General features: G+C 53.4%; 2 protein-coding genes across 3 annotated transcripts in view; one reads left to right on the top strand and one right to left on the bottom strand.

Annotated features, from left to right (window-relative positions):
• The window catches only part of TLN1 (talin 1), a 31,610-nt gene that overhangs the window by 8,138 nt on the left and 352 nt on the right, over positions 1-23,120 (bottom strand). The window contains exons 2-41 of one of the 2 annotated variants that reach the window (XM_077756211.1): positions 17,004-17,166; positions 16,663-16,760; positions 16,279-16,408; positions 16,023-16,175; positions 15,619-15,761; positions 15,377-15,504; positions 14,595-14,655; positions 13,848-13,952; positions 13,363-13,518; positions 12,519-12,620; positions 12,283-12,359; positions 11,894-12,074; positions 11,616-11,729; positions 11,390-11,498; positions 10,943-11,151; positions 10,715-10,813; positions 10,270-10,320; positions 9,542-9,709; positions 9,090-9,384; positions 8,405-8,571; positions 7,453-7,581; positions 7,148-7,264; positions 6,949-7,062; positions 6,621-6,755; positions 6,341-6,469; positions 5,645-5,747; positions 5,312-5,520; positions 4,829-4,948; positions 4,425-4,622; positions 4,093-4,232; positions 3,819-3,912; positions 3,627-3,716; positions 3,392-3,514; positions 2,207-2,350; positions 1,572-1,733; positions 1,197-1,337; positions 922-1,103; positions 596-728; positions 271-372; positions 11-181 (exon numbers count right to left, since the gene is read on the bottom strand). In XM_077756211.1, coding sequence (XP_077612337.1) covers positions 11-181; positions 271-372; positions 596-728; positions 922-1,103; positions 1,197-1,337; positions 1,572-1,733; positions 2,207-2,350; positions 3,392-3,514; positions 3,627-3,716; positions 3,819-3,912; positions 4,093-4,232; positions 4,425-4,622; positions 4,829-4,948; positions 5,312-5,520; positions 5,645-5,747; positions 6,341-6,469; positions 6,621-6,755; positions 6,949-7,062; positions 7,148-7,264; positions 7,453-7,581; positions 8,405-8,571; positions 9,090-9,384; positions 9,542-9,709; positions 10,270-10,320; positions 10,715-10,813; positions 10,943-11,151; positions 11,390-11,498; positions 11,616-11,729; positions 11,894-12,074; positions 12,283-12,359; positions 12,519-12,620; positions 13,363-13,518; positions 13,848-13,952; positions 14,595-14,655; positions 15,377-15,504; positions 15,619-15,761; positions 16,023-16,175; positions 16,279-16,408; positions 16,663-16,760; positions 17,004-17,133 — 5,412 coding nt within the window. In that variant the 5' untranslated portion in view covers positions 17,134-17,166. The remainder of the gene's footprint in view (positions 1-10; positions 182-270; positions 373-595; positions 729-921; positions 1,104-1,196; positions 1,338-1,571; positions 1,734-2,206; positions 2,351-3,391; positions 3,515-3,626; positions 3,717-3,818; positions 3,913-4,092; positions 4,233-4,424; positions 4,623-4,828; positions 4,949-5,311; positions 5,521-5,644; positions 5,748-6,340; positions 6,470-6,620; positions 6,756-6,948; positions 7,063-7,147; positions 7,265-7,452; positions 7,582-8,404; positions 8,572-9,089; positions 9,385-9,541; positions 9,710-10,269; positions 10,321-10,714; positions 10,814-10,942; positions 11,152-11,389; positions 11,499-11,615; positions 11,730-11,893; positions 12,075-12,282; positions 12,360-12,518; positions 12,621-13,362; positions 13,519-13,847; positions 13,953-14,594; positions 14,656-15,376; positions 15,505-15,618; positions 15,762-16,022; positions 16,176-16,278; positions 16,409-16,662; positions 16,761-17,003; positions 17,167-23,120) is intronic. The other variant, XM_077756212.1, reaches the window with a different exon arrangement.
• Positions 18,845-23,120, top strand: part of CREB3 (cAMP responsive element binding protein 3) — a 9,906-nt gene continuing 5,630 nt past the window's right edge. Inside the window, exon 1 of the mRNA XM_077756226.1 lies at positions 18,845-18,979. Within this exon, the coding sequence (XP_077612352.1) occupies positions 18,923-18,979 (57 nt within the window). The 5' untranslated portion in view covers positions 18,845-18,922. The remainder of the gene's footprint in view (positions 18,980-23,120) is intronic.

The raw sequence follows: 23,120 nt of genomic DNA, 5'->3' as shown, positions 1-23,120 counted from the left end.
CCCTCGGTACCTTGGGGTTCCCGCCAGCCTCCTTGGCTGTGTACAGCAACTGTAAGGCAGACTCTGCCAAGGTTTTAGTCTGGTCCAGGAGCGCCATCTGCTGCGGGTGGCTCAGGGTCTTGGAGGCAGCACCCACTGCAGCCAGAGTGAGCGGCTCAAAGTACTGGGCCATCTGGGACACCTGCGGCAAGGGGTTCGAGTGGAAGGTCAGCCGGGTCAGGAACCCTCGCTTGCCCTACCTTGGGACCACCCGTGTGTCTCCCCAGGTACCTTGTGTCCCAGCTGGGAGGCTTCAGCCCGTGCGGCACTGGCCAGCGGCTCAATAAGGTGGGAGATCTCCTGCACCGCAGTGAGCATCTGAGTGTGCAAGGCCTGGCGAGGAAGCGAGCGTTAGCCCTGACTGTGAATTGGAACAGGACCCTCTGGTTGCACAGGACCCTCCCCTTCGTTCCACACTGAGCTGACGGACTCCCCTTGGCATGTTCCTTCCATACTCTTGATGTTTTTGTGAGGCACACCTGGATCCCCGATCCTCCTCGAGTCTGCCGTCTCTCTTCCTGGACACAACCTTTCATAGAACCCTGTTCCCCCTTACCTCTTGAGAGATTCCCTCACGGGGAGCAAGCTGTTGGCTGACCGCGGCGAGGGAAGCCTGGTCTAGGTCGCGCAGACAGCTGTTCAGAGCTGCGATGGCCGTCTCGCACTCCAGCTGTCCCGGAGCCTTGTCCCTATAGACACATCATAGGCTCTAACACCAAGAAGATCCCTTTGAAACAGGGTAGCCTATCTTTCTCCATAGCCCCCGATTCTTGGACAACAAGGGTCCTCCAACCCTATCCCATCTCATTGCACTATTCGCCCCTGCCCCAGTCTGCTACAAGCATGTTCCCTGGTCACACTGGCTCTCTACCCACTCAATACCTCATGCTTGTAATAAGCTTCTTGATGGAGTCTGAGACAGTACGGGAGTGGCCAGCCAGCACCGACCAGCGCGGGGGGTCCCGGGGATTGACTGCTAGGGCCCGAGCTGTCTGGATCAGTCCCCCGGCACTCTCCAACATTGTCTTGGCAGAGATCACAATGGGCTCCATGGCAGCCCGGCCCTGGAGAGAGAAGAGGCAGGGAGGTGAGTCTCAAGACTCTTGCAAAGACGAGGGGGCAGCTAGTGAATCGCTTCTCCCTTCACACTGCCTCACCTCAGGGCTGATCTGGGCAGGAATGCTGGAGAACTCAGGGTTGGATGCAAAGGCACTCAGATTGTCCACAGCCTCCAGCAGAGGGGCTGTTGCTGCTCGGCACTGGGCACGGTTCTCCTCTGTGAAAGCTCCGTCAAGCGCCTGGAAGTGGAAGTGACAGGCCCTCAGGACTGACTGTAGGCAAAGAAAGTGAAGCTCGGCTCTCCTCTCCTGGGCCAAGGGGGAGGAGAGGCTGGTGATGAGCAGTATGGACAGGAAAGGGCTGGGGCTCAGGCAGACAGGATCTGGTAGAAGGCTTCAGGGACTGATGGGGGGACTAGGGGAGAGAAGACTGGATAGGTCAGAGGGAGGCTGGGAATTTCAAACGCTGATCACCTTGATAGTCTTCACAAGATTGGCTGTGCTGTTGGCCACCTCCTTGGCCGATTGTACAAACTGGCGCTTGGCGGTAGGATTAGCAGTGCGAGCAGAAGCCAGGCGGCAGCTGTTACACAGTGCGGAGGTGTGTTTGGCCACAATGGTGGCTGCAGAGAGCACCTGAGGAGACAGACACGTGGAAGAGCCATGATGAGGGCAGGAAGGAAGTGTCCACACCCAGGCAAGAGCCCCTGTAGGTTCAGGGATGGAAAGTGGCACCTTTGGAAGTCTAAATAAGAAAGACAGAGTCACCTGAAAAGGGGAGATGTGGGAGACAGATACCCAAAGATGACCAGGGTGTGGGGAGGGGGAGATGAGAGACAGACACACTGATGAAGAAACCGTAATAGGGTAAGTGGGAGAGTGAATTCAAACTTCTACAGACAAGTTGGGAACTTAGCAGTAACTAAAAGTGACAAGAAACATGGCAGAAGACAATCACCCACAGAGAAGCTGTGTGTGGAAGGCCAGAGATGCATCTCTGGCCTCTATTTCCCCACATCTCACCTCTCCTCCTCTCTTCATGGGGCTGGTGCTTACTGGCCCGCCCCCCTCTCCCAGGCTCGCCCATGGCCCCAGTTCCCTTAAGTTACCTGGGCCTGTGTACAGCCAGGCTCCCCCAAACTCTGACAGGCCATCTGAATCGCCTGGTTTGCACGGGCGAACTGTGTGGGCTCCACCAGTCCTTGCTGCCCAGCTTGGCTGTTGGGATCAGAGACCCCCACCAGATATGCAGCCTGGAGAGACAGAAAGGGTGGAGGTGGGGTGAGGAATCAAGAATATCCCCCACATGAGATCGAATAGTGATGGTAGGGAAAAAGCAGAGTAGGGGTAGGTTTAGTAGCCAGGGTTCTATGTGAGTGGCAGTATATTAACAACAACAACAACAACAACAAACAACAACAAAAACCCAACAAAAAAACTCAACTAATAAAAAACAAAAAAAGAAAAACCACATAGTAAGAGTTTCATCAAACTTCTGTTTAGATGCGTATCTGCTGGATTGGAAGGAAGAAAGCACTCCCTACTCTAAGTAGAAGTAAACAAAGGTTTGAAACCACCTCGCCACACACACGTGCACACATGCATAAACGCCAAGTCTCTCTGAAAGAGCTCTATCACTGGGAGCATTGTTAGGATCGCTGACGTTTACAACACTTCCAAACCTCAGAGATTTGGAAAGAGGGAAGGGATTGGTATAACGGTTGCCACATTTATTTTTATGATTAGAAAACCATCATAGGTTTGATTCATACTTCATTCAACACATAGTAGCTCTGCGTTTTCCTCTTTATGCTTTTCCAAAAATAAGTCACATATACCCATATACTATAAGGGTTCATATACTAACGCGAAATAGTCTCGTGGCTAACAGGTTGTGTCATACTTCATAACTGCATGAAAAGGCGCAGTTAAGTGGTGACTCAAATATCTGGGAATTAAGTCACTGGCACTATTTTAATCAAGTAATAATTATGTGAAAAACGACTTGCACTGGGTAATTAGGATATACCAAGAAAGCCAGGGCTGGAAAAGGCCCCCTCACTGGATGGTATAATCATAACCCAAGGCACCAGGGGCTCAGGGGTGACAGCGGCCAGAACTGCTGGTACTCTCTGATTGCTGACCAACACCTCCACTCAGGAGGGGAAAGAACCAGTTTCCATGGAGCTGGTTTTGCAAACATAACTTCTTGATTATCTACTCGAGTGCCTGGCTGTTGAGGAGGTGGGGTAGGGAAAGCAGGGGCTTTGCAGGGACCATCGCAGGGGAATAACCTGTGCAGCTGCCTCGGTGAAGCCACAGAGCGCTTTGGAGGCCGTGGCAATGGCTTCCCCAAACTCCGGCAGGTTTCCATTCTTGGCGTTTTGGGAGATGCCGGTCATGGCCTCGCCCAGTACCTAAGAAACAGGGTGTCAGGAGAGTTGGCTCCTGTCCTCAGGGCAGGAGAGGAGTCCCTAGTTAGGTCCATCTTCCTGTCCTCTGCCCTCCTGGGTTCCTTGCTGCACTTACCTTTGAGTTCTCCATGACACTGTCGAGGCAGCCAAAGTAGGACAGGTCATTGATGGGCTGGACTGGGTTCTCCAGGAGTTCTCGGACCGTCTGTTTAGGGGGAGGACAAAGTAAGGTTCAAGACACTTCCCCCCCTCCAAACCCAGAGCACCTTCCTCAACCTCAACAGCACTTAGCCTGCCAAGTACGCACCTCCAATTCCCGCAGGGCATTGTCACACTCCTTCTGGCCTGGTGCCTGCTGGGTACACATGGTGATGAGCTGGTTGATGCTGTCGGTCACCGCCCTGGAAGGAAGAGAGTTGAGTGAATGCATACACAGGTCATTATCCTTGGGTCTATATGCACATGAAGTCTCTAGTTATTTCTCTTTCATCTGTAACCATTCCTAAGCTAGACTTCTCATGAAATGTCCCCTCCCCAGTCTCTTCAACATTCCAGGGCTGGGCTGCCCAGCTCCTACTTACCGGGCAGCGGCAGCCAGCTGACTCTTGAGGTTGGGGGCAGCAGGGTCTGTGGATAGGGCCTTGGCAGCCAGAAGAAGTTTGCTTGAAGACATAGAGATGCCCTTCAAGTTAGACACGATCTGTGCCCGGTCTTCCTGGCTCTGTTGAAGGTGAAAATTGTCCAGTCAGTCCTTTCTTATCTGTCTCTAAAATGGCTCTTGTGTCCCAGGCACTCAAGTAGTGCTGGGGGCCGGGGGGTGGGGGTTAGGGGGTGTGCAGGCAGAGGTCAGGACCGTGCAGTCACACAGGCATCTCTTGTCTAACCCCGAAACAGACCCCATGCCTTTACATACCGGTGCCTGTCCTGCCATCTCCACACCGGCTTCTAGGAAGGTGCTGAAGTCCTGTCCAAATCGACCCGAGGCTCGGGCCAGGTCCTGAGGGGTTCCCCGAGAGGCCTGCACTAGTTCCGTGGCTGCCTGATTCAGTCCAGCAGCAGCCTCGTTCAACCGGCTCTGAGCTTCCTGAAATGTCCCGGTGCTGGGGGGAAGCTGCAGGGTGAGAGAGAAAGTCAGAAGCCGGCATGGGGGACGATGCAAGGGAGAGTCTGGTCAAGGAGTGCTAGGTGGGCACTGAGCCTGGGAGTCACCAATGGGGGTAAATCTGGGAGGTCAAGGTCAAGGAGAGGTCTAGACATGTGAGGAGAAGCTTGGAGTCTTCAGCGCCTATGTGCCCCCCGCATCCCTGGTCTTCCTACCGAGTCACTCAGGAGTCGCTTGCTGGCATCTCCCACGACTCGCAGGGCGTTGTCCACATCTCGCTGGCCAGGCAGGCAGCTGACACAGCGGTTCAGGGCCTGGGTCACTGCTTTAGCCACCTGAGGTGGAAAAGGAGACAGGCGTTGCCAAAAAGGAAACCATTTGGGAAAGCCCCTCCTCTACTCATGGGGCGTGGGAAATAAGTGCTCTACTGCCTCTCAAAGTGAGGACGACAGGGCGTGTGTAGCTGAGGGGCTGAAGTCAGAGTAGCAAGTGATAGTGACCAAACTGCCCCACACCTGGTGTTCATTCAGCTACCCCCTGCCACAGGTTGAGACACTTCTACTAGGACAGAGGGAAAAGGTGGAATCCAGACAGGAGCTGCCAAGAGCAGACCCGAGAAGGTGTCTGTCAGTGTGGCTGACATTTTGCTCCAGTCACGGTGGGCCATAGGGGGAAGCGGTCTGTTTCCAAAACCTGACCTGGGCAAGCCGCTGCTGGCTCTCAGGGTCCCCTGGATGGCCAGCTGCCTTTTTTGCTTCCTCGATGAGGCTGCTGGCCTTATCCAGAACGTCGCTGGCTGTGTCAAGCACAATGGCTTGCACCGCAGGATCTGATGTCAGGGCAGCTACACCCCTAGCGGCCTGGGCCAATGACCGCAGCCCACCTGCCACTTCCCGAGCTGCAATACCTGGGAAGACAGAAGGGCAAAGGGGCTTTCACTGCCAGGCCCTGGTTCCAGTGGCTTCCTCCATCAGCTCCATCCCTCGGTTGGCTCCTGTTGCCCAGCTCCATTCCCAGCCCTGCCCACATACCTGCATAGTTCTCATTGCCCTGGGCAACCTCCCCCAGCAGCTGGGCAATGGCGGAGCTCACAGCTTTGGTGCTGTTCCCCAGGTCCTGGGCACATTTCTCCATCTAGGGACGAATGGGGAGACTCAGGTGCAGAAGGAACCAGGAAAAGGAAACTGGAGAAGCTGGCAGTTTAATGAAGGTTTTGGGCAGCTCTGGGATGCAGGTGGGAAAGAAAACCTTAGAGTTTGATTAAGAATGAAGTCTTAGTGGGGCACCTGGGTGGCTCCGTTGGTTCAGTGTCCAACTTTGGCTCAGGTCATGATCTCATGGTTCGTGAGTTCAAGTCCCACATTGGGCTCGCTGCTGTCAAGCCTGTCAGCTCAAAGCCTGCTTCAGATTCTCTGTCCCTCTCTCTCTGCCCCTATCCTGCTTGTACTCTCCCAAAAATAATATTTAAAAAAAAAAAGAATGAGATCTTAGGGGCACTTGGGTGGCTCAGTCAAACATCTGACTTTGGCTCAGATCATGATCTCATGGTTCATGGGTTTGAGCCCCACAGCGGGCTCTGTGCTGACGCCTCAGAGCCTAGAGCCTGCTTTGGGTTCTGTGTCTCCCTCTCTCTCTGCCCCTCCCCTGCTTGCACTCTCGCTCTCAAAAATAAACAAACATTAAAAAAACAAAACAAAACCAAAAACCGAGGTCTTAAGAATACTTACAGTTTCCCCAGGTAAGGGTTTAAGCTTGCCATCTCGAGCTGCTGCCTTTACTTCCTGCAGATCTCTCTCTAGATTCTGGACCACACTCAGGGCAGAATCCATCTCCAAAGGCCCACATGCTTCCTGAGCCTACAACAATAAGGGAGTTTGGGTACAAGACATACTGCCGTGTCCCACCGATGCCCCATGTTGTACAATGATCCCTGTTTCGGGTTGTTCTGCAGACTCCCCATCATCCCAGATGCCACCCTCATTTTCCAAAGATGGCCAGCTCCCTTACCTTCTGGGCAGCAGTCCGAAGTTCAGCCAATGCGGTGCCGAGGTTTTTAGCACACTGACTCAGCTGCATGGCTGAAGCCTGGTCCTGAATTGTTGGCACTGAGGCCTTTGCAGCAGCCACCATCTTGCCACCTGGCTGTTGAGGAACAGGCGGGCAGATGAAAGTACCATCTGCTTGGGTACAGGGACTGATGATGGTCTGGCTGCTGTCAGGGCTGCAGCTCAGTCTGGGAAGGGGAATACTGGCAGAGCTTCAAACTGTGGGCGATCTAGGGAACTCAGAAGGGTGGGAAGGGTCTCGTCTGAGAGGTGGGGAGAGGGTGCCTTGCCTGCAGGAAGCTCTGGCTCGCAGCAATGAGGGCCAGCTGAGCACTGGGACTGTCGGGCTGAGCTTGGCTCCCTCGGACGCCCTGCACCAGCAGTGGAATCTGTTCTGCCACAGCCTGTGGATGAAAATGTCATGAGAGCCACCTCCCCACACTGGGGGAAAGTCCCACTCCTCCCACGTCTCCTCACACCAAGTCTCACCTTGCAGCTCTGCACCAGCAGGGGCTGGGGGCCAGCAGAGGCCTTGGGGGTGGAGGCCGCATGCTGGGCTGCCGCAATGGTCTGCGTAGCTGAGGCTGCAGCCTGTTTGGCTGCGTGCTGTGAAGAGAGGGTAGTTAGGACAAGACACAGGTGCTCCCCTACCCAGTCCCTGGCTCACCCTGGCCCACCCTAGCCACACTATCCCATAAGGAAACAGTGGTGGAAACTCTCTCTGCACATCCCTCCCGGTTTCATTGCTCCCACGGCACCCACACTCTAGCTCCCGGCTTACTTCCCAGCCTCACCTCCAGGCGCTGCACCAGCTTCTTCTTGATGGCATTCTGCGCAGCCGCGTTGGTGGCCATGCGCAGGCCCTCAGCCGCCTCCCGCAGCCGCTGCTGCTGCTCCTCACTGTCAGGGTGGGCGGCTGCTCCCTGAGAGAAGTGGAGAGACAGTCCTCACCCAGCATCCCTGTGTGTCCCCCAATAAGCTCTGCTCTGACCCCTCCAGACTCCCAATATTTTCCTAGAGTCCCCACTGAAAGGTAATCACAGCTGAGATGAGCTGCCTCGGGCAGGCAAAGGGGAAGCGTCAGGGGGGCCCTGGATTCCCTTTTGGCCCTTTTCAGGTGGAGCTGTTTCTTCTTTCCCTCTTGGGGGAAGAACCATGTTTCTTTCCCTACCGCCCCCAAAATGCCACTGGCAAACGGGTGTGCGTAAGGCTCTTTGGGACAAGGAGGACACAGGTTAGAGCAGGGATTTCAAAAACCAAAGCAGGGGACCTGGTTACTCCTGCAAACCGGAGAGTCCCAGAGCCCAGGGAGTGTGAGAACCTCCGGCTGCTTCCTGACGGTCTTCCGCACCCTGTGTCCCACTGCCTTGTTTGTCTCTGTACTGCTGGCAGCGGACCCACAGGACTGAGTGCTTATGTGCATTCCCAGGACAGACCAAGAAGCAGAAGGATCCAGGAAGCAGACAGGTGGTGGCAGAAAAGTAGGGAAAAGTAAGGACAGCAGATCTTGGATTCAGAGGAAGAAAAAGGGCACGTCCGTCAGCAAGTACTCTGGCAGTCACAGCAGCTAAAAGCCTGGGCCGCCTCCACCTGAAGCCAAGGGTGCATTTACTTCCTGAGTGCTCTTATATTTGTTCTTTATTTCCCTGCTTCTCCTGGGTCTCTCCCATCAGAAAAGGGTGACCACCTGGACCCTTCTACTTCCCTTCAGGCCTCAGTCTGGGAGTTGGCACAGAGGGCTCGTACCTTGGCAGCCTCCACCATCTTGGCTGTGGCATCGGCCAGGATCTTAGCGGCGCTTAACAGCTTGCGAGAATTCTCCAGATCACTCTCCCCCTCAGCATCAGCCTTGATGGCATTGACCAGGTCAGAGGTGGCTTGGGCTAGGATGCGAGCCTGTCGTACCATCTCACCTGAGAAGACAGGGCACTATCAGGTATGGAAGCCAGAGACACTGCAAGGGTGCCAGGAGTGGAGGGAAGGGCTGTGGGCAAGGTAGACAGGGCTCCTGGGGGGCAGTAAAGACACACAAAGGTTCTCAAAGCGATTCCCCTGGAGTTATTGTACTTTGGGTTTAGGATCTTGGAGAGGGACAGATTTCCTGGTGGACTTTTATGGGAGAGAAGACAGTCTCTAATGGGTATTTTTAGTAAATGGTGGGTAGAATGGAGTGGGGAAGGCTATCTCTTAATGCCACCTTCCAACTATGTTTGCATGTACTTTTGTATATTCTCCAAACACACCAAAGAAGGCAGAATGAGAATCATATTCCTGCTGTACAGATGAGAAACTGGAAGTTTCAGAGAGATTAAACATATAGTCTACTCTGCTGAGTCCTTAGTCGGGGTGCTGGCAGGTCTGCAAGGGAACATCCAATGGGTTTGGGGAGCCTCAATGGGCTTCTCTGTCTTCCCAGGAGTGGTGTTCTTACCAGCGTCACCCATGGAACTGAAGATGTTCTCGGTGACAGTGAGGATGGTGTCAGTGGCCTGGTCATAACGGCCAGCAGGCCCAGCCCCTGTGGCGTGGGCCTTCACGTGCTGTAGCAGCTCATTCAGGGCCTGGGTGACAGCTGTGGCCGCGGCTCCTACCCCCCGCAGCAGCTGCCCATCCTCCGTGGCTGCCTGGGAGGCAGACACACAGCCCTCCACGGCTTTGGCCACCAGGCGTCCGGCCTCCACCAGCTGCTCTTGGCAGACAGGTGAGCTGATTGTAGGTGCTACTACCTGTGGGCAAAGTTGACTGTCAGAGGTGAAGGCAATGGAAAGGAGTTGCGAGGAGCCCCATGGCCACCGGTAAAGGTAAGAAAGAGGTGAAATGAGAGGCTCCTGTGCATGGCACCATCGCCCCTCAGCATGGGCGAACACAACCTTTGTGGCTCACCTTGGTGCAGGCTACCAGCTGGGACGTGGACAAGGCACACTGTGTCGCTGCAGCAATGACCTGGGTCTGAAGTCCCGAGTCCTCTGTCCGCTGGGCCACACTCTTGGCCTTGAGGACCAAGGCAGCTGCAGCACTGGCCACGGCCTTGGCTAGTTGCATTAGTACGTCCTATGAGAAAAGCACTGTCAGCATGGCCTGAGATTGAGCTTGGGATCCATGGACCCTTCTCAGAGGCATGAGCGGTTTCATTATTCCCACTGACTCCAATCACAGGAGAGTGTATGCAGAAGCAACCAGAATCTACCCCAAGCCCGTGCCTTGTGCGCCCAGTAGGACAGAACCCCCACCAAGGAACAAACCCACACCGAAAGAAACAGAGCCTACACCAGAGGGAGAAACACATGAGGCGGATACACTCGGACCGCAATGGGGAGGGAGGGGCGGTGCTGTTACAGTGGGGTGGAGAGAGGGACCCCTTGGGGTCCCTCCCACCCCCAGCTTCTTTCCTCTATTTCTTCTCAATTTGGGTTGGAAGCAGTCACCCTGGAGTACAAGACCCTGTACAACCCTCCCGGATCCCATTTTCCCAAGTCCTGCCTGTGACATGTCTCCCCATCTCCCATCATGTTCTGCTCCCTTGGCCCTGAGGAGGCTGGGGAGAGGTGCAGAGCGAGTGTATGCGGCTCAGAGAGAACAAAGCTGGGAAGGCCCAGGCCAGAGGCCATTACCGTGGGGGGATCAGGGGGAGATCGAACCCCAGCCCCTCTGGGTGCACATATCTGCGTGGGAAATCCAGGATGACAAGTCAGCTGAGGCAACTGGCACGGGGTGGGGAAGGGGGGCTAGAGGAACAGTGTCCTCAGGGAGGCACGGAGGCAACTTCAAGATGTCAAGTTGGGACAAGGGCTATAAATGGGGAAGATGAGGAGAAGGTGGCAGGTGGCTACAAAACATCATCAGCCAAGGGTGACCTGGTAGATTCAGTTTGGATTCAGGGGTTCTGAATTCTCATGCCCTAAAAGGGGAATGGAGGTTCCCAGTGTCATTCCCTGCAAACAGACGTTCAGGTTGGCACTGAGAAGTCACTTTGTCGTAAGGGGACTAGGAGCTGGATTCAGGGTGAGAAGTTACCTCCAAGAAGCTTCCGTTCTAGAGGCTGGGTAAGTCACTAACCTGGAAGTGGGGGTCAGTATCGCTTTCCCCAATTTGCTGCAACAGCTCCCCACTGGCCTGGCCCACGTTCCCAGCTGCTTGCAGCAGGTTCTGACGGGGCTGTGGAGAGTGGACACCAGTCAGAAGCTGCCCAATCCCTGCCCACAGGTCCCACACTTCCATCCCGCAACCTGGACTGCCCCCTTGTCCGTTGGGGTCTCCTCCCCAGCGCCAGCCGCAGCCCCTGACCTCAGCGCTGGCGGGCTGGGCACTGCGCAGCAGCTCCGACACCGCCCCCGCGAGGCCCTTCGCAGCCTGCAGCAGGGGCCGGCCACTGCCCCCTTCGTCCTCCAGCAGTGCGGCCAGCAGCTTCACGCCGCGGGACATCTCCGTCAGGTTGGAGGAGATCGTGGTGACTGCACAGCCCACTGCCGTGTAGTCTGTCTCCGCGGGGTCCCCTGAGGGAGGAGGAGGAAGAGGAGCATGTGTGAGGTGAGTAGGCCAGGTGACAGGCTGGAGAGGCACAGTCACAGGTGTTAAGTCACCAACGTGTGCCGAGAGAGAGAGAAAGACACAGTCTCTTCCCCAAGTTGAGGGGCGATCCCCTCCACCCCGGAGCCAGTCACACTTGCGCTTGCACGTGCTCCTCCTCCCCCACCCCCACCACACACAGATAGAACTTGGCCTCCAGCCTACCTGCTGTCAGGTTCACCACGGAGGCGGTACCGGCTGTGATGGCATCTACCTGGGAGTGGATCTCGTGCTTTGATTCATCCATCTTGTTCTTACGCCAGGCCTTAGAGGCCTGAGACGGAGAGGGGCAAAGCTCATGTCATGACCTGCTCTGGTTTGGTTGACCCCGATCCTGTTCCTATGACTCCCAGCCTCAGCGCCACTGGCCTCTGCTCCGTCCCATACTCACCGCATCCTGGCCCAGAGGGGGCAGGGTGTCAAAGTCATCCAGAGTGGCCTGGGCGGCTTGCACAGCCTGCATGCTGGAGTTAATAGTCCCAGTGAGTGCCTGCTGGGCTGACGTCTACAAGACAAGGGCAGGAGAAACAGAGTGCTTAGAGGCAAGAGCAGATGGGCTAGGACAGGACTACAAATAAGGACGTGGGAAAAGACTGCCTAACGCCAGCTGGGCCCAGCTGATGTGGGGGGAAAGGCCTGGCGCCGTGGCGTCGGCAGCAGCACGCTTACCAAAGGGGGCATGTGTCCTCGGTGCATCTGGCCACTGGTGATCTGTTGCTGGGCAGGCGGCATGCTGCCCACCTGGAAGTTCTCAGGACCAGACGCTCCGGAGCGCATGATGGCAGGCAGGGCCACAGAGCCGTGCTCCACTTTCCCCACTCGGTTATATTGCTGCTGCAGGACTGTCGACCTAGAGAGGGACACGTGGGGAATGTGGTCTCACCCCCTTCCCACCCCGCTCTACTACCTTTACAGGTCCTGTGGTCTGAGGGGTGCGTGATAGCCTGTGACCAGTTAAGGAACCATCTTAGGGAGCCCCCACCCCTCAACAGTCGATGGAGTCAGGCCCTGCCTTTCCCTGCCCCTGGGGGATGGGATCAGCCCAGAAACCTTCGTACTTTTTGGGGGACACTGAGTCCTCTAGCATAGTAGACTCCTCGTCTCCTTCCAGCCCAAAATGATCCTTGCTTTTTTTCTGTGAGAAGGAAAAAGGAATAAGAATTAAAGAAGAGAGAGGCAGGGAAAAAACAGCCTCTTCTTTCCCTACTCAGCCTTCTTCCAGAACCTGGGTCCCCGTTTCTAAAGGACCAGCTTGGGTAGACAGTCAGGGAAGATGAGAAGGGGGGGCAGGTACCTTCTTAAGGATGATATCAATGTAGCCGGCGATGAGCTGTGCAATCTGCTCCCCTTCCGTTGTCTGTACTGAGTAGTAGCCATCTTGGTAGTCCCCGAAATCCTAGGGTGACAAGGTGGAGGCTCGGTGGGAGAGCCTGCATCTACCCAGGATGGAAAAGGGTAGGCCGGGAGCCCCGAGGCCGAGCTGGTGAGGGTGTCTACCCTGCCAACAGCCCTCTAGAGAGAAGCCTGCCCTTCTGTAATTTCCCAGTTCTTTACTTTCATCCCTGGAGGGCAACATTTTATTTCTGAGGAGCAGTCTCTATGTTACATAGTTTCACAATGCAGGCCTTTGCTTTTCTCTCACCCTGATAATAAGCTGTGAAGACACAAGCATTTATCATCAAATGACCATAGTGGAAGGTTAGCACTAGTATCCAAAATGGAAAAATAGCCTTTATTAAATTCTTGTCCCCTCAGTAGGGCACTTCACTGAGGCGGTATCACTTTCTAATCCCTAATATCAAAGTATAAAGCCAAGGGAAAAACTATTGTATAGTTGCTGCTAAAACAGGGAAGGCTTCTTTTTCTTTCTATCACCTTCGTCTTCCCTCTCCCCAAGTCTCCTGTGAGCTCAGCTTGCTGGCTATCGTTTAGTTCTGTGGGCTGTAAAGATTGTCTCATTTAAGCACAACTCACTCTCCAGGAAAGCTTCTCCTCCTCTCTGACTTCCAGGGTCCTGTAAAGTCCTCCTTTTTTTTGGAGTCACATTCAGTGCACTATCCCAAGGGAGGGGAGAGACCTCTCAGCTGCCCCCCTCTGGAAATTCCAAAGCCCTTTCCCTCCTGGGCACCCGGACTCACCAGGGTGAAGCTCTTAGGAGAGGCAGCCCAGCGTTTGATGTTGGTGAGGCTCCATTCCTGAATCACCTCCTTGGTCTTCTCGTCCACTCGCATCACACACTCCTTAGTGATGCCCAGAAGCCTGGGCACCAGCTTGTTCTTTCCTTTCATCTTTTCCTGTGAGGCAGAGATTGTCGTTGGTATTACTGCCAGAGGTTGAACGAGAGGTGAGTGAGCAGCAGGTCAGATCTAGACCACAAGGGGGTGCTGAGGAGGGCGGGAGGGCTGAACTGGGTGTCTATGGATGGACCCAGGACAGGCTCCACTAGGGAGAACGCAGGGTCGGGAGGAAGTGGTGGCAGAAGGCTGACAACAGGGCAAATTTTTACAAGGCCAGAGAAAGGTAGAGAGAATGGGACTCAAAGGGATGATGGAAAATGTAACCAAGGGCAGAGCCTGACTTTGAGAGGAAATAGGGAGGACAGTGAGAAGGGGCTGTAACCCACCTTAACCAGAAAAAAGGAGACGCCATAGGTCTTGAGGGACCGGGCTAGCTTCACGTAGCGCACCTTGGCCTCGATCTCACTCATCTGCCCACAGTTCTTGTGTGCCTTGGGTAGGAAATGGGGAAATGTTTAGCAAAATGTGGGAGGATAGTGTCACAGACAAAGAATTGCGACGTTAACTATGATGGGAGCGTACGTAGGGGGCACAGGAAAGGTTAGGGGTGCAGGGTATGAGAAATGAGAGGGTGACGGGATGAGGGCTGACCAAGGATATGCAGAAGCGACAATTCAAGGAATGTAGTTAAAGAATTTGCAGACGTTCTGGAGACGTGAACAGACAGAAAGTAGAGGTCAGACAGAAGCCTTTTTGGGCTGAATGTTCAAGAGGTGGGGATAACACTTTACTTTTGTACAAAGATACGCTTTTCGTAGTAACTTCAGGCATACTATCTCATTTGATTCTCCTATCAATCCTACCCAGGGCAGGTACTGTCATCCCATGTTAGAGGCAAAGGAAAAAACAACCAAGAATATTGAATTGAATTCCACAGCAAATGCAGTGATGGAGCTGAGATGAAAAGCCCAGGTCTTCCGCTTTCTTGGCACAGGAGAGGTGGGAGAACAGCTTGGCAGGTGGAAGCAGGGTGGGAGGAGACAAGGAAGGGGCCGGGGGGGTCCATTCGGTCAGTAGGATTAAGCAGCAAAGCCCCTGGGGCATCCCAAACACTTTCCCCTGCCCCCATTCACCTGGAAGATCTTACGCTCTCCCTTCTGCTTCACATACTCCTTGGGCAGGAAGTCCTTCAGGCTACACCAGAAAAGGGAGGGTCAGCATGTAGTGGACAGCATCGGGGGTATGTGGGCCATGGATTGTGGGCCTAGGGACGTGAGGAAATGTCTAGGACAGTGTTATCTTTGGGGAGAAGGAAGCTCAAGGGAAAGAGTCTGGGTTGTCTATGAAATCAAGGTGGCTTAGCATTAGCTCGGGAGTGCAGCCTGCGTCTCTCCCTACAGGGAAAGGGACAAGGGAACCTGAGTTGCAGGCCCAGTCCCCGAGGGAAAGAGGGTCTAGAGCACTACTGCAGGGAACCAAGAGCAGAAGGGGCTCGGTAGAAGGATGACCATGCATGTAGGAAGTTAAGCAAGCGGTGCTGAACTCTCTACGCTCTGAGAACTCTAAGTGGATGAGGCCTGCGAAGCTTTCTAAGTCTAATGTTCCCTATGAGGAAAAATGTACTGTTTCCTGCTGGCTACTAAGTAAAATTCTTCAGAGAATCTCAAAAAGCTACATGCTTGCCTGGGAGGTATGGGGCAGAGGCAAAGATTCTAGGCTACCTTCACGATCCACAGGGGGCCAGTGAGGAAACAAATGGTTGATGGCAGCGAAACAGGTACCCGTGTGGGTCAAACACCCTGGTACTTCAGAAGAGGAAATAGAGAGAGAAGGCCTGGGATGGGGGCAGGGCTGTTGGGGTCACAACGGCAGGGAGTCCTGGGTCCTGACAGGGTGTGGGATATGCGTCACTCACTCGAGGAAGCCAGCCTTGTGCTTCTGCTCATTGTGGGGCCCAAACTGGATCTGGCATTGGAAGCCAGCAAACTCACAGGCCTTGTCGAAGGAGACAGGGTGGGAACCATTGAGGATGTCATCTCGTGCCTGGAGAGCACAAGAAAAGGAGGTAAATGTTGTGTGTGGGTGCAGGGATAACCCTCGCGGCGCTTCTGCTCCTCCCCCCAGTCCTCCCTCCCCCCAGGTGAATCCTCTCCACACCTGCACATAAAGAAGGTTCAGCTGCACGGGGTCCCGGGAGTCCACATTCTGATCGGAGTAGAAGAACTTCCTCCGCAGCAGAAGCGTCTCGTGCTCCTCCACTCCCTGTTCCCTCAGTGTGCGGCCATGGTCCAGCCAGTTCACTGGGACACAGAGAGTCCCCTCAATGCCCAGCCCCCAGGGCGCCTGTGCTGCCTGGCCTCTGGCTTTCTGTTTGTTTGTTCTTCATCTCCTACCTTCTCTCACGGATAAGTTCCATGAGTGTAGAACTTTATTACTGATGTAGCCTGTGTCTTAAAACAGTGTCTGAGAGAAGCAGGTATTCAGTAACTAACGGATGAACAGCTGCCCCCTGTCCCCCTGCCCATTTTCCAGTGCCCTCTTTTTTTTTTATTTCTGCTCACACTCATCATCTGTATGCAACTTCTGCTTTAGTTTCTCCATCTTCTTTTCATCTCGCAGCAGTGTCTTGTCCTTTCGTAAGGTCCCTGTCACCTCCTCCTTTTTCTCTTCCATCAGCTCTCGAACCAGTGAGTATTCATCATGGTTGGTGATGCCTGGGAGAGGGCGAGGGATTGGTAGCATCCCAGGCAGTGCACCCATTTTCTGGTGGAGTGGAGCCTCCTTCCCCGAGCCCTCAGCCCCACCGGGACCCCTTACCGATGCGGGCACAGATGGTCATAAGCATGTCAGTGACAGTCTTAGAGTCATCCACCATGATAGTCTTCACAGTTCCATCGAGCATACGGATTTTCAGGGGCCTCTGCTTCTTCCTGTATTCCATGGTGTCCTGTTGGGCCGGGAATAGGATGTAGGAGCCTGCTTTAAGCTAGAGGTATTACTTCCTTTTTCCATAGCCAGAGGGGAGGAAAGTAGATTACTCAAGGTAAGACTACAGTGGCTCATTCAGAAACAGGATACTTTGATTGCCTGTGATAGTCTGGAGCGGGTCAGAGGCAATGGATGTGGGTGCTGAAAATAGGAGGTGGAGTGGGGGAAGTCGATGGAGAGGCTGTTGATGGTCCTTGATGAAGTGATACTCACCCCATTTCGGAGCATATAATAATCCAAAGCTTTCCCAGCCTCCAGCCATATGCCTTTTTTGGGGTCGTCATCTGACAGAAACAGCCCAAAGTCGCTGGCTAAAAGAGAAGATGGATCACCTCAGACCTGCGAGGACCCCAATGTGGCTGAATGGCTGCATTGTTGCCCCTAACTGTTTTCCCGGGGACTGTGGGCCAAAGGGGAGAGAGGGAACCACGGAGCATAGGCCTGAGGGATGAGTAGCCTTGAGGGACAAGGGGGTCATCCCTTAAAGCCAAGAGCCTGGGAACAAGAAGGGACTGAAGACTCCCACCCTAGCCACCGGGGTAACTCAGACTCACGAGGGCCAGCCAGGGCCTCTGGGATACGCTCACGAATGATGCGACAGGCATCGTATACCATGGTAGACGGCTCAAACTGCATCGTCTTCACCACATTCCCGATGCTGATCTTCAGCGAAAGTGCAACCATGGTGGCGGCTTCTCCTCTCCAGCCTGCCTACACCTGGCCCGTGGTATCAGGGCATTAGAGCACACCCTCGTAGGAGGAGAGGCGGTCCCTCAGATGGAGCCCCAGGGAGGCGTGATTTTGAAAGGGACTTAACCAAAGCAGACAGTAATGTGGTTGTTTTTGTTTCATTTCAGAATTTTAAAGCGTAAAAGATTATTTATACCAAAAGAACCAATCCTAACCATCTAGGATAAATGAAGGAGAGTCGGTCTGCAAGGTGCAACAGTAGGTCTGAAATGCAGTGTTCCCTGAGGACCCTGCCCCGTCCCTACCACTAGAATCCGTGCCTCCCTTCTTTCTACCAAGTGTCTCTCTCCTGCCCCTTATCCCGACTCCCTTCCCAGCCCTGCCTCTGTCTTGCTTTCATCTTTTCTTGGTTCAGTCTTTTTTCTCTCCGTCTCCCACTATGTCTTGCTAGCTTTTTCCTGTCTGGGATTTTCAGAGCTCTGCCTTGACTCATCATGTGACCTCCCCTCTGACAGCTTCAGCCTCCTCTGCAAAATGAGGATGTTACATGAGAGAATTCCCAAGAGCTCCTAAAGCCTGAAAACACGGACTCGAGCTAGCCCGGCCAGGAGACCAAACACCGGGCGGTTCAAGCTACCCAGGCCTGCTTTTGTCCCAGTTTTCCTCTAACCTCACACAGCGGGGGCCCTCCCCAGGAGCCAGGCCCCGTGGTTGGCTCCCCTGGTAGTCAAGATAGAATTATGATTCTTTAATCCAGAGGGATCTCAGAAGTTACCTAGTGAACTCCCCAGTTTTGCAGAATGGAGATCAGACCACGGTGGGGCAGGTGGGGCAGTTTCAAGGGAAGTCAAAGAGCCCAGTCCCTCTAACTCCGTCCTTGCTTCAAGTCACCAAGTTAAGACCCAGTCCTCACTACAGCTCCTCTCATGCTTGCTTCAGTAAGCGCTCCTCACACTCTGCCCTCCGTCTCACTGCCTCCCTTGATGGTATTTTCGGTACAGCTGGTGATATCAGCGCCTTGCTGACACCCCTGCTCCCCGGCACCTCCTCTCAGCAGGCTGGAGGAACCCCTGCAGGTGGCACCCAGAGCACAAGAGGACCGGTCTGCCTGGCAGCTGATGATGTGACCCAGTTTGGTACGGGGATTGGTTCCTCTCAACTACGAATGGGCAAGTCAGCTGCCCCCCCATCCACCCCCCCCACCCCCACCCCCGGCAAACTGCTGGCCCCAGGTGGGGAAAAGCAGAGCTGGGGGGAAGACTGGAAGCAGAGGTGGGGGTGCTGGGATACAGAAGCCAGTTGAGAACCAGGAAAAGCTGGGAAGAGAGAGGTATTTGGAGAGCAAAGAGGTTGGGAAGGATGAGGTGAAGGGGACTGAAAATCTAGGTAGAAACAGGAAAGAGGCGGTTGTGGAAAAGATGTGGATCAGGGGATCTGACAGACCACTGCTGACCTTATAAACAGTCCAGAGTCTCACAAGAGAAACCATAGCTCGCCCTCTGTCCTTATTTCCAAACAAGATAAGACCATTCCAGTCTTCTCAGCTCCAGCTCTCTGCCCACCTCCCCCTTCTGTGGCCACCTTCCCAGGAGCTTGACAGACCTGGCTGTGGGGTTGCTGGAGGGTCAGTGAAGTAGAGCAGTCAGAGGAGCTGAGGGCAGGACTGAAAGGACCTTCTACCCTCAGCTGAAACTGCATGTCTCCCCCATTTCCTCCGGACATACAGACACCCCCTTCTTCTTCACGGAAACCTCTGGTGAGACCCCGATAAGGGAGATGAGTCATGCCTACACTTATTCCCAGGCTGGTACTGAGTGGACACCCATACAGCTACCAGAGGGTAAGGGGGGAAATGGAAATAAGGGGCGAACTGGGGGGTGATGAGGGCACAGAACAAGGCCCTTGGAAGTATGGGGAGAAGCTCTCTAGTTCCTGCTCTGACCTGAGAACTTTGCTCCCCTTTCCATCATGTTTTATGGAACAGCAACAATGCCCCCCATACCCCCCTCCCAGGGAACAACTCCTCCCTCAAGACATTCCTGAGATGCATTCCAGAGGAGTTGGGAGATTGAGGGGGGGGGGGGGGAATGGAGGACAAGAGGTCAAATCCCAGCAAGGAATGGAATGTCAGTGTGCCGGGGGTAAAGAATTTGGGGTACGTGGAGAATATAGTCAGAGCAGATACCCACAAGGGGAGCTACGGAAAGACAGGGAGCTACAGAGAGGGACGAGGGAGAGAGAAAGCTGAAGACAAAGTCAGAAGTATGAGGGTTGGGGGAGTAACACTCACTCTGTTACCAAATTTGGCTTCTGAGTCCGCAACCGCGGTGGAGGGGGGGGTTGTGGGTGAGACTGACATATCCGGCCTCGGGCTGCTGGAGGCTCATTTAGGGCTGGACTGGGCAGCTGAAGGGCTAGACCCGATCTCCCTCAGCATAGCCCCTCACTGCCTACACCCTAACCGTGCATTTTCGTTCTCCCTACCGGCACCCGGCCTATACCCAGAGCGCTTTTCCACAAAGCTACTGACACTGTCTCCACACGTTATCTCAAACACGCAGTCCCTACACAGACCCTATCATGACCACATTATCTTCCTGTAAAGACCCCATCCCACACACACAGCTTCCCCACAAACACACCTCTATTAGTAAGCCAACAACTTGCCCCAACCTCTCTCCTCCTCTTACACAGACATTCTCCTTCCATTCATCCAATAAACATTTCTGAGGGTCTGCTGTGGAAAAGGCCCAGGGCTAAACTCTCAGTGACTTGGAAGCGAGGGGAGTAAGCCCTAGCCTTCCGCTTGCAGGGGGCTCCCAGTCAGCTGAGGGGATAAGCTAAATACAGAATTATAATATAAGGCAGGATGTGGAAAGAGTTAAGAGGTGTGTGCTCAGGGAGAGACCCCTTTAGGTCAGAGAAGAGGGACCAAAAAGTCTCCATGAAAAGTGTCATCTGAAGTTGGGACTTTATTAAAGGTAATAAAAAATCGTAACGATCTATCTTTTATTGGCCATTATGTCAATTTCTTTGTATACATAATTTCATTTAATCCTTACAACAATCTGGCAAGGTAGGTATCGTTATTTCCATTTTTACAGATTAAGAAACTGAGGTGCAAAGACGTTAAATATTTGTTCAAGGAACTTTTCCAGTCATACAGCGAATTATGTTGTGAAGCCAGGATCTGAACCCACATCTCTCTGGCTCCAAAGCCCCAGCTCTCCATGCCAGCCGGAGGTGAGTCAGGGCTAGCACTCCAGGCAGAGAGAACAGCATAAGCAAAGATGGAGAAGCAGGAAGTCGCGGAGGAGCATTCAGGGAAGTGAGGAGGCAGGCTGGCTGAAGCACAGGGTACCTGCAAGGGAGCAGCGATGGGGAAGTCATGGTCAGGGTGGAAACAGAAGGGGAGGACTAGGAGGGAAGGAGTATTTTACCTACTGGAGGGAAGCAGGAGGTCAAGAGAGGCTTTGAGCAGGGAAGGGACATAACCAGAGCTGGACTTTGGAAAATAACTCTGGCAGTTACCTTGGAATTGGTCAGAAAGACACTGCATTAGCACAAGTGAGAGGCATTGACAGTAGTTAGAATGGTGGAGAGAAGGATGTTGGTCATTTGTAGTTTTAAGAGGACTCGATGACAGTCTGTCCTGTCAACCTTTAGGGACAGAGCCCAAAGTCAGACTGGGGTCTCACAGCTTCTGTCATCAGTAGTCACTTAGTGACTGGGGTGGCTTGGGTTTAGGTAAGGAATTGGGAAGGGGAGAAGGAAAGGGTCGGTGGATCTAGGTATACGAAGATGAGGCTCTGAGACACAGGGGACGGGGATGTGGTTAGCACCAGGTAGGGGCAGAAGGGATGAGATTAGTGACTGTATTGGACTAGAAATGGGGAATACAAGGTGTAGAGAAAGGCTGGGGAAGATGGTGGTAGGAAAAATACATATATGATCAGTCACTGGATCAAGCTAGGGGAAGGGGAAAAATAATTATAAGTCAGGGAATAAAAGAATAAGGTCAGAGGCCAGAGCAAGCTGCAGGAGGCTGAGAAGAGATGGGGCTGTGGTCAGTGGCTAAATAAGGCTGAGATGGGGGGAGAGCGAAGGGACAATGGCAGTGTCTAAGCAAAGCTGGAGTTAGTGGGGGGCAGGGTAGGTATAGGGCACGGCCAGTGGCTGGGTCACACTGGGTAAGGGATAGTGTTGTGGTCAGTGGCAGGGTCAGGCTGGGAATGAAACGGAGGTGTGGTCAGTGGCCTTGCTGGGCGTGGGATAAGCAAGACCCAGTTTCCTCTTTGGGTCTCGTTTCCTCTTTTCTGTCTGGGGAGTGGGGGAAGGGGATCTATAACTGGACCAAGAAATTAAGGAGGCTTAGAACCAGGGATTGGCACATAGCAGGGCCTGGGAGTAATTGATAGTTATGTTGGGCTGGGGTTGGGGTATCAGGCAGATGACCAGGAGGTATGCAGGTGGGTGAGTGGATGAAAATATGGAAGAGAGTTTTAAGAGGATGGAAAAGCTCAGATTTGGGAAAGGGCAAAATATGGTAGGATGTGAAGATTCAGGGGTGGGAAGGGAGGCAGAACTGCAGCTGGGAACTGGGGGTAAGATGAACAACATGGGAAAGTTACGGCGAGGGAGAATTCTGTATGCAGGATTGTGCTTGCAGAAAAGGGGTATGCAGGGAGGGTGTGAATTGCAGGACCAGGGAGGAGAGTTGGAGAGAGGACTTAACGAGAGAATGAGGGATCTGGGAGGCAGTCGGGCTGAACTGGCAGAGGATTCAGTCGTCTCTTTCTCCCAGGGCAGCAGTATTTCCTTGGTGGGCTGCGCCTTAATCATAGCCCCTTCTCCCTAAGCAGCCTCCTCTTATGACTAGGCCTTGTACATCTCCTGGGTCCCAGTCCCTTTCCCAACTCCTACCTTGTAAACAACACAGTACAGGAACCCCTGGCCCTCAACTGTGGTGACCACATCAAAAGCCTTGGGTTTAGAGAGCAGAAAACAGAAGCTAGAATCCCAGATGCCTGCAATTCTAGCTGAAGCCCAGAACCCTAACCTGAAATTAGTCTGTCATATCTCTGGGCTAAAGGACCTCTGCAACCACGCAGGAATGAGACTTCCCTGCGAAACAGGAGCACCTATGTACTGCCAATCTCTTAAATTTTATTTATCTGAGGTCAACTACCCTGATCTCAACCATAACTCCCCTAAAAACTAACCCTAATTCCTAACATTAACCCTGACCTTAATTTGTTTCCTGTTTCCCAGTACTAGCTTTAATTTTCATCCCTTTCCTACCAGACACCCATATCCAATAATTGATCCCTAATATTGATCTAATTTTAGATCAATTTTAGATCAACACCTAGCACCAAGTTCCCTAACTTTAACCCTAAATGTTGATCCCTAACTGTAAACTCCTTTGTCACTGGATTCTGGCCCATCTCTTCGCTATTTATTTACCCCTAGTAGTGTACTAATGTTCTCTAACCTCTAAAACTAGACTTTTAACTTAATTCCTGTGCTGACTCTTAACTCTGAACTCTAACTTTGACTTAACGTTGGCTAGAAAACAAAAATAATGACTTAATCCAAACTATACCTACATAAAACGGACCTGACTCACGCTAGTAACTCTGAACTTTAACTCCAGCTTTAGATCTTCTAAAGCTAACCTTGATTCCTAAACCGAACTCTACCTAATCCCAAACTCACCCGAAGCTTCCTCCCTACCCACACACCCGCTATCAGCTAACCTCAAAGCCGATCCCCGCCCTGCGCCTCACTGCCACCCCACTCGTCACCCTCCCCAAAACTTATCCCAGAGGACTGATCTGAGGAAGGGCCTGGCACCCTTAAAACGGTCTACTTAACTCCAATCCCAAGCCGCGATAGACTGGACGATGACCACTCCAACAGTACCCGAAACAGGAGACGCAAGAGAGTCAGGGGCCCTGCCCGCCCTCCCGCCAGCTCTC

The sequence above is a fragment of the Crocuta crocuta genome, unplaced genomic scaffold (assembly GCF_008692635.1).
Source record: "Crocuta crocuta isolate KB4526 unplaced genomic scaffold, BGI_CrCroc_1.0 scaffold431, whole genome shotgun sequence".
NCBI classification, from domain to species: domain Eukaryota; kingdom Metazoa; phylum Chordata; class Mammalia; order Carnivora; family Hyaenidae; genus Crocuta; species Crocuta crocuta.
This window is presented reverse-complemented; position numbering and strand designations above follow the sequence as displayed.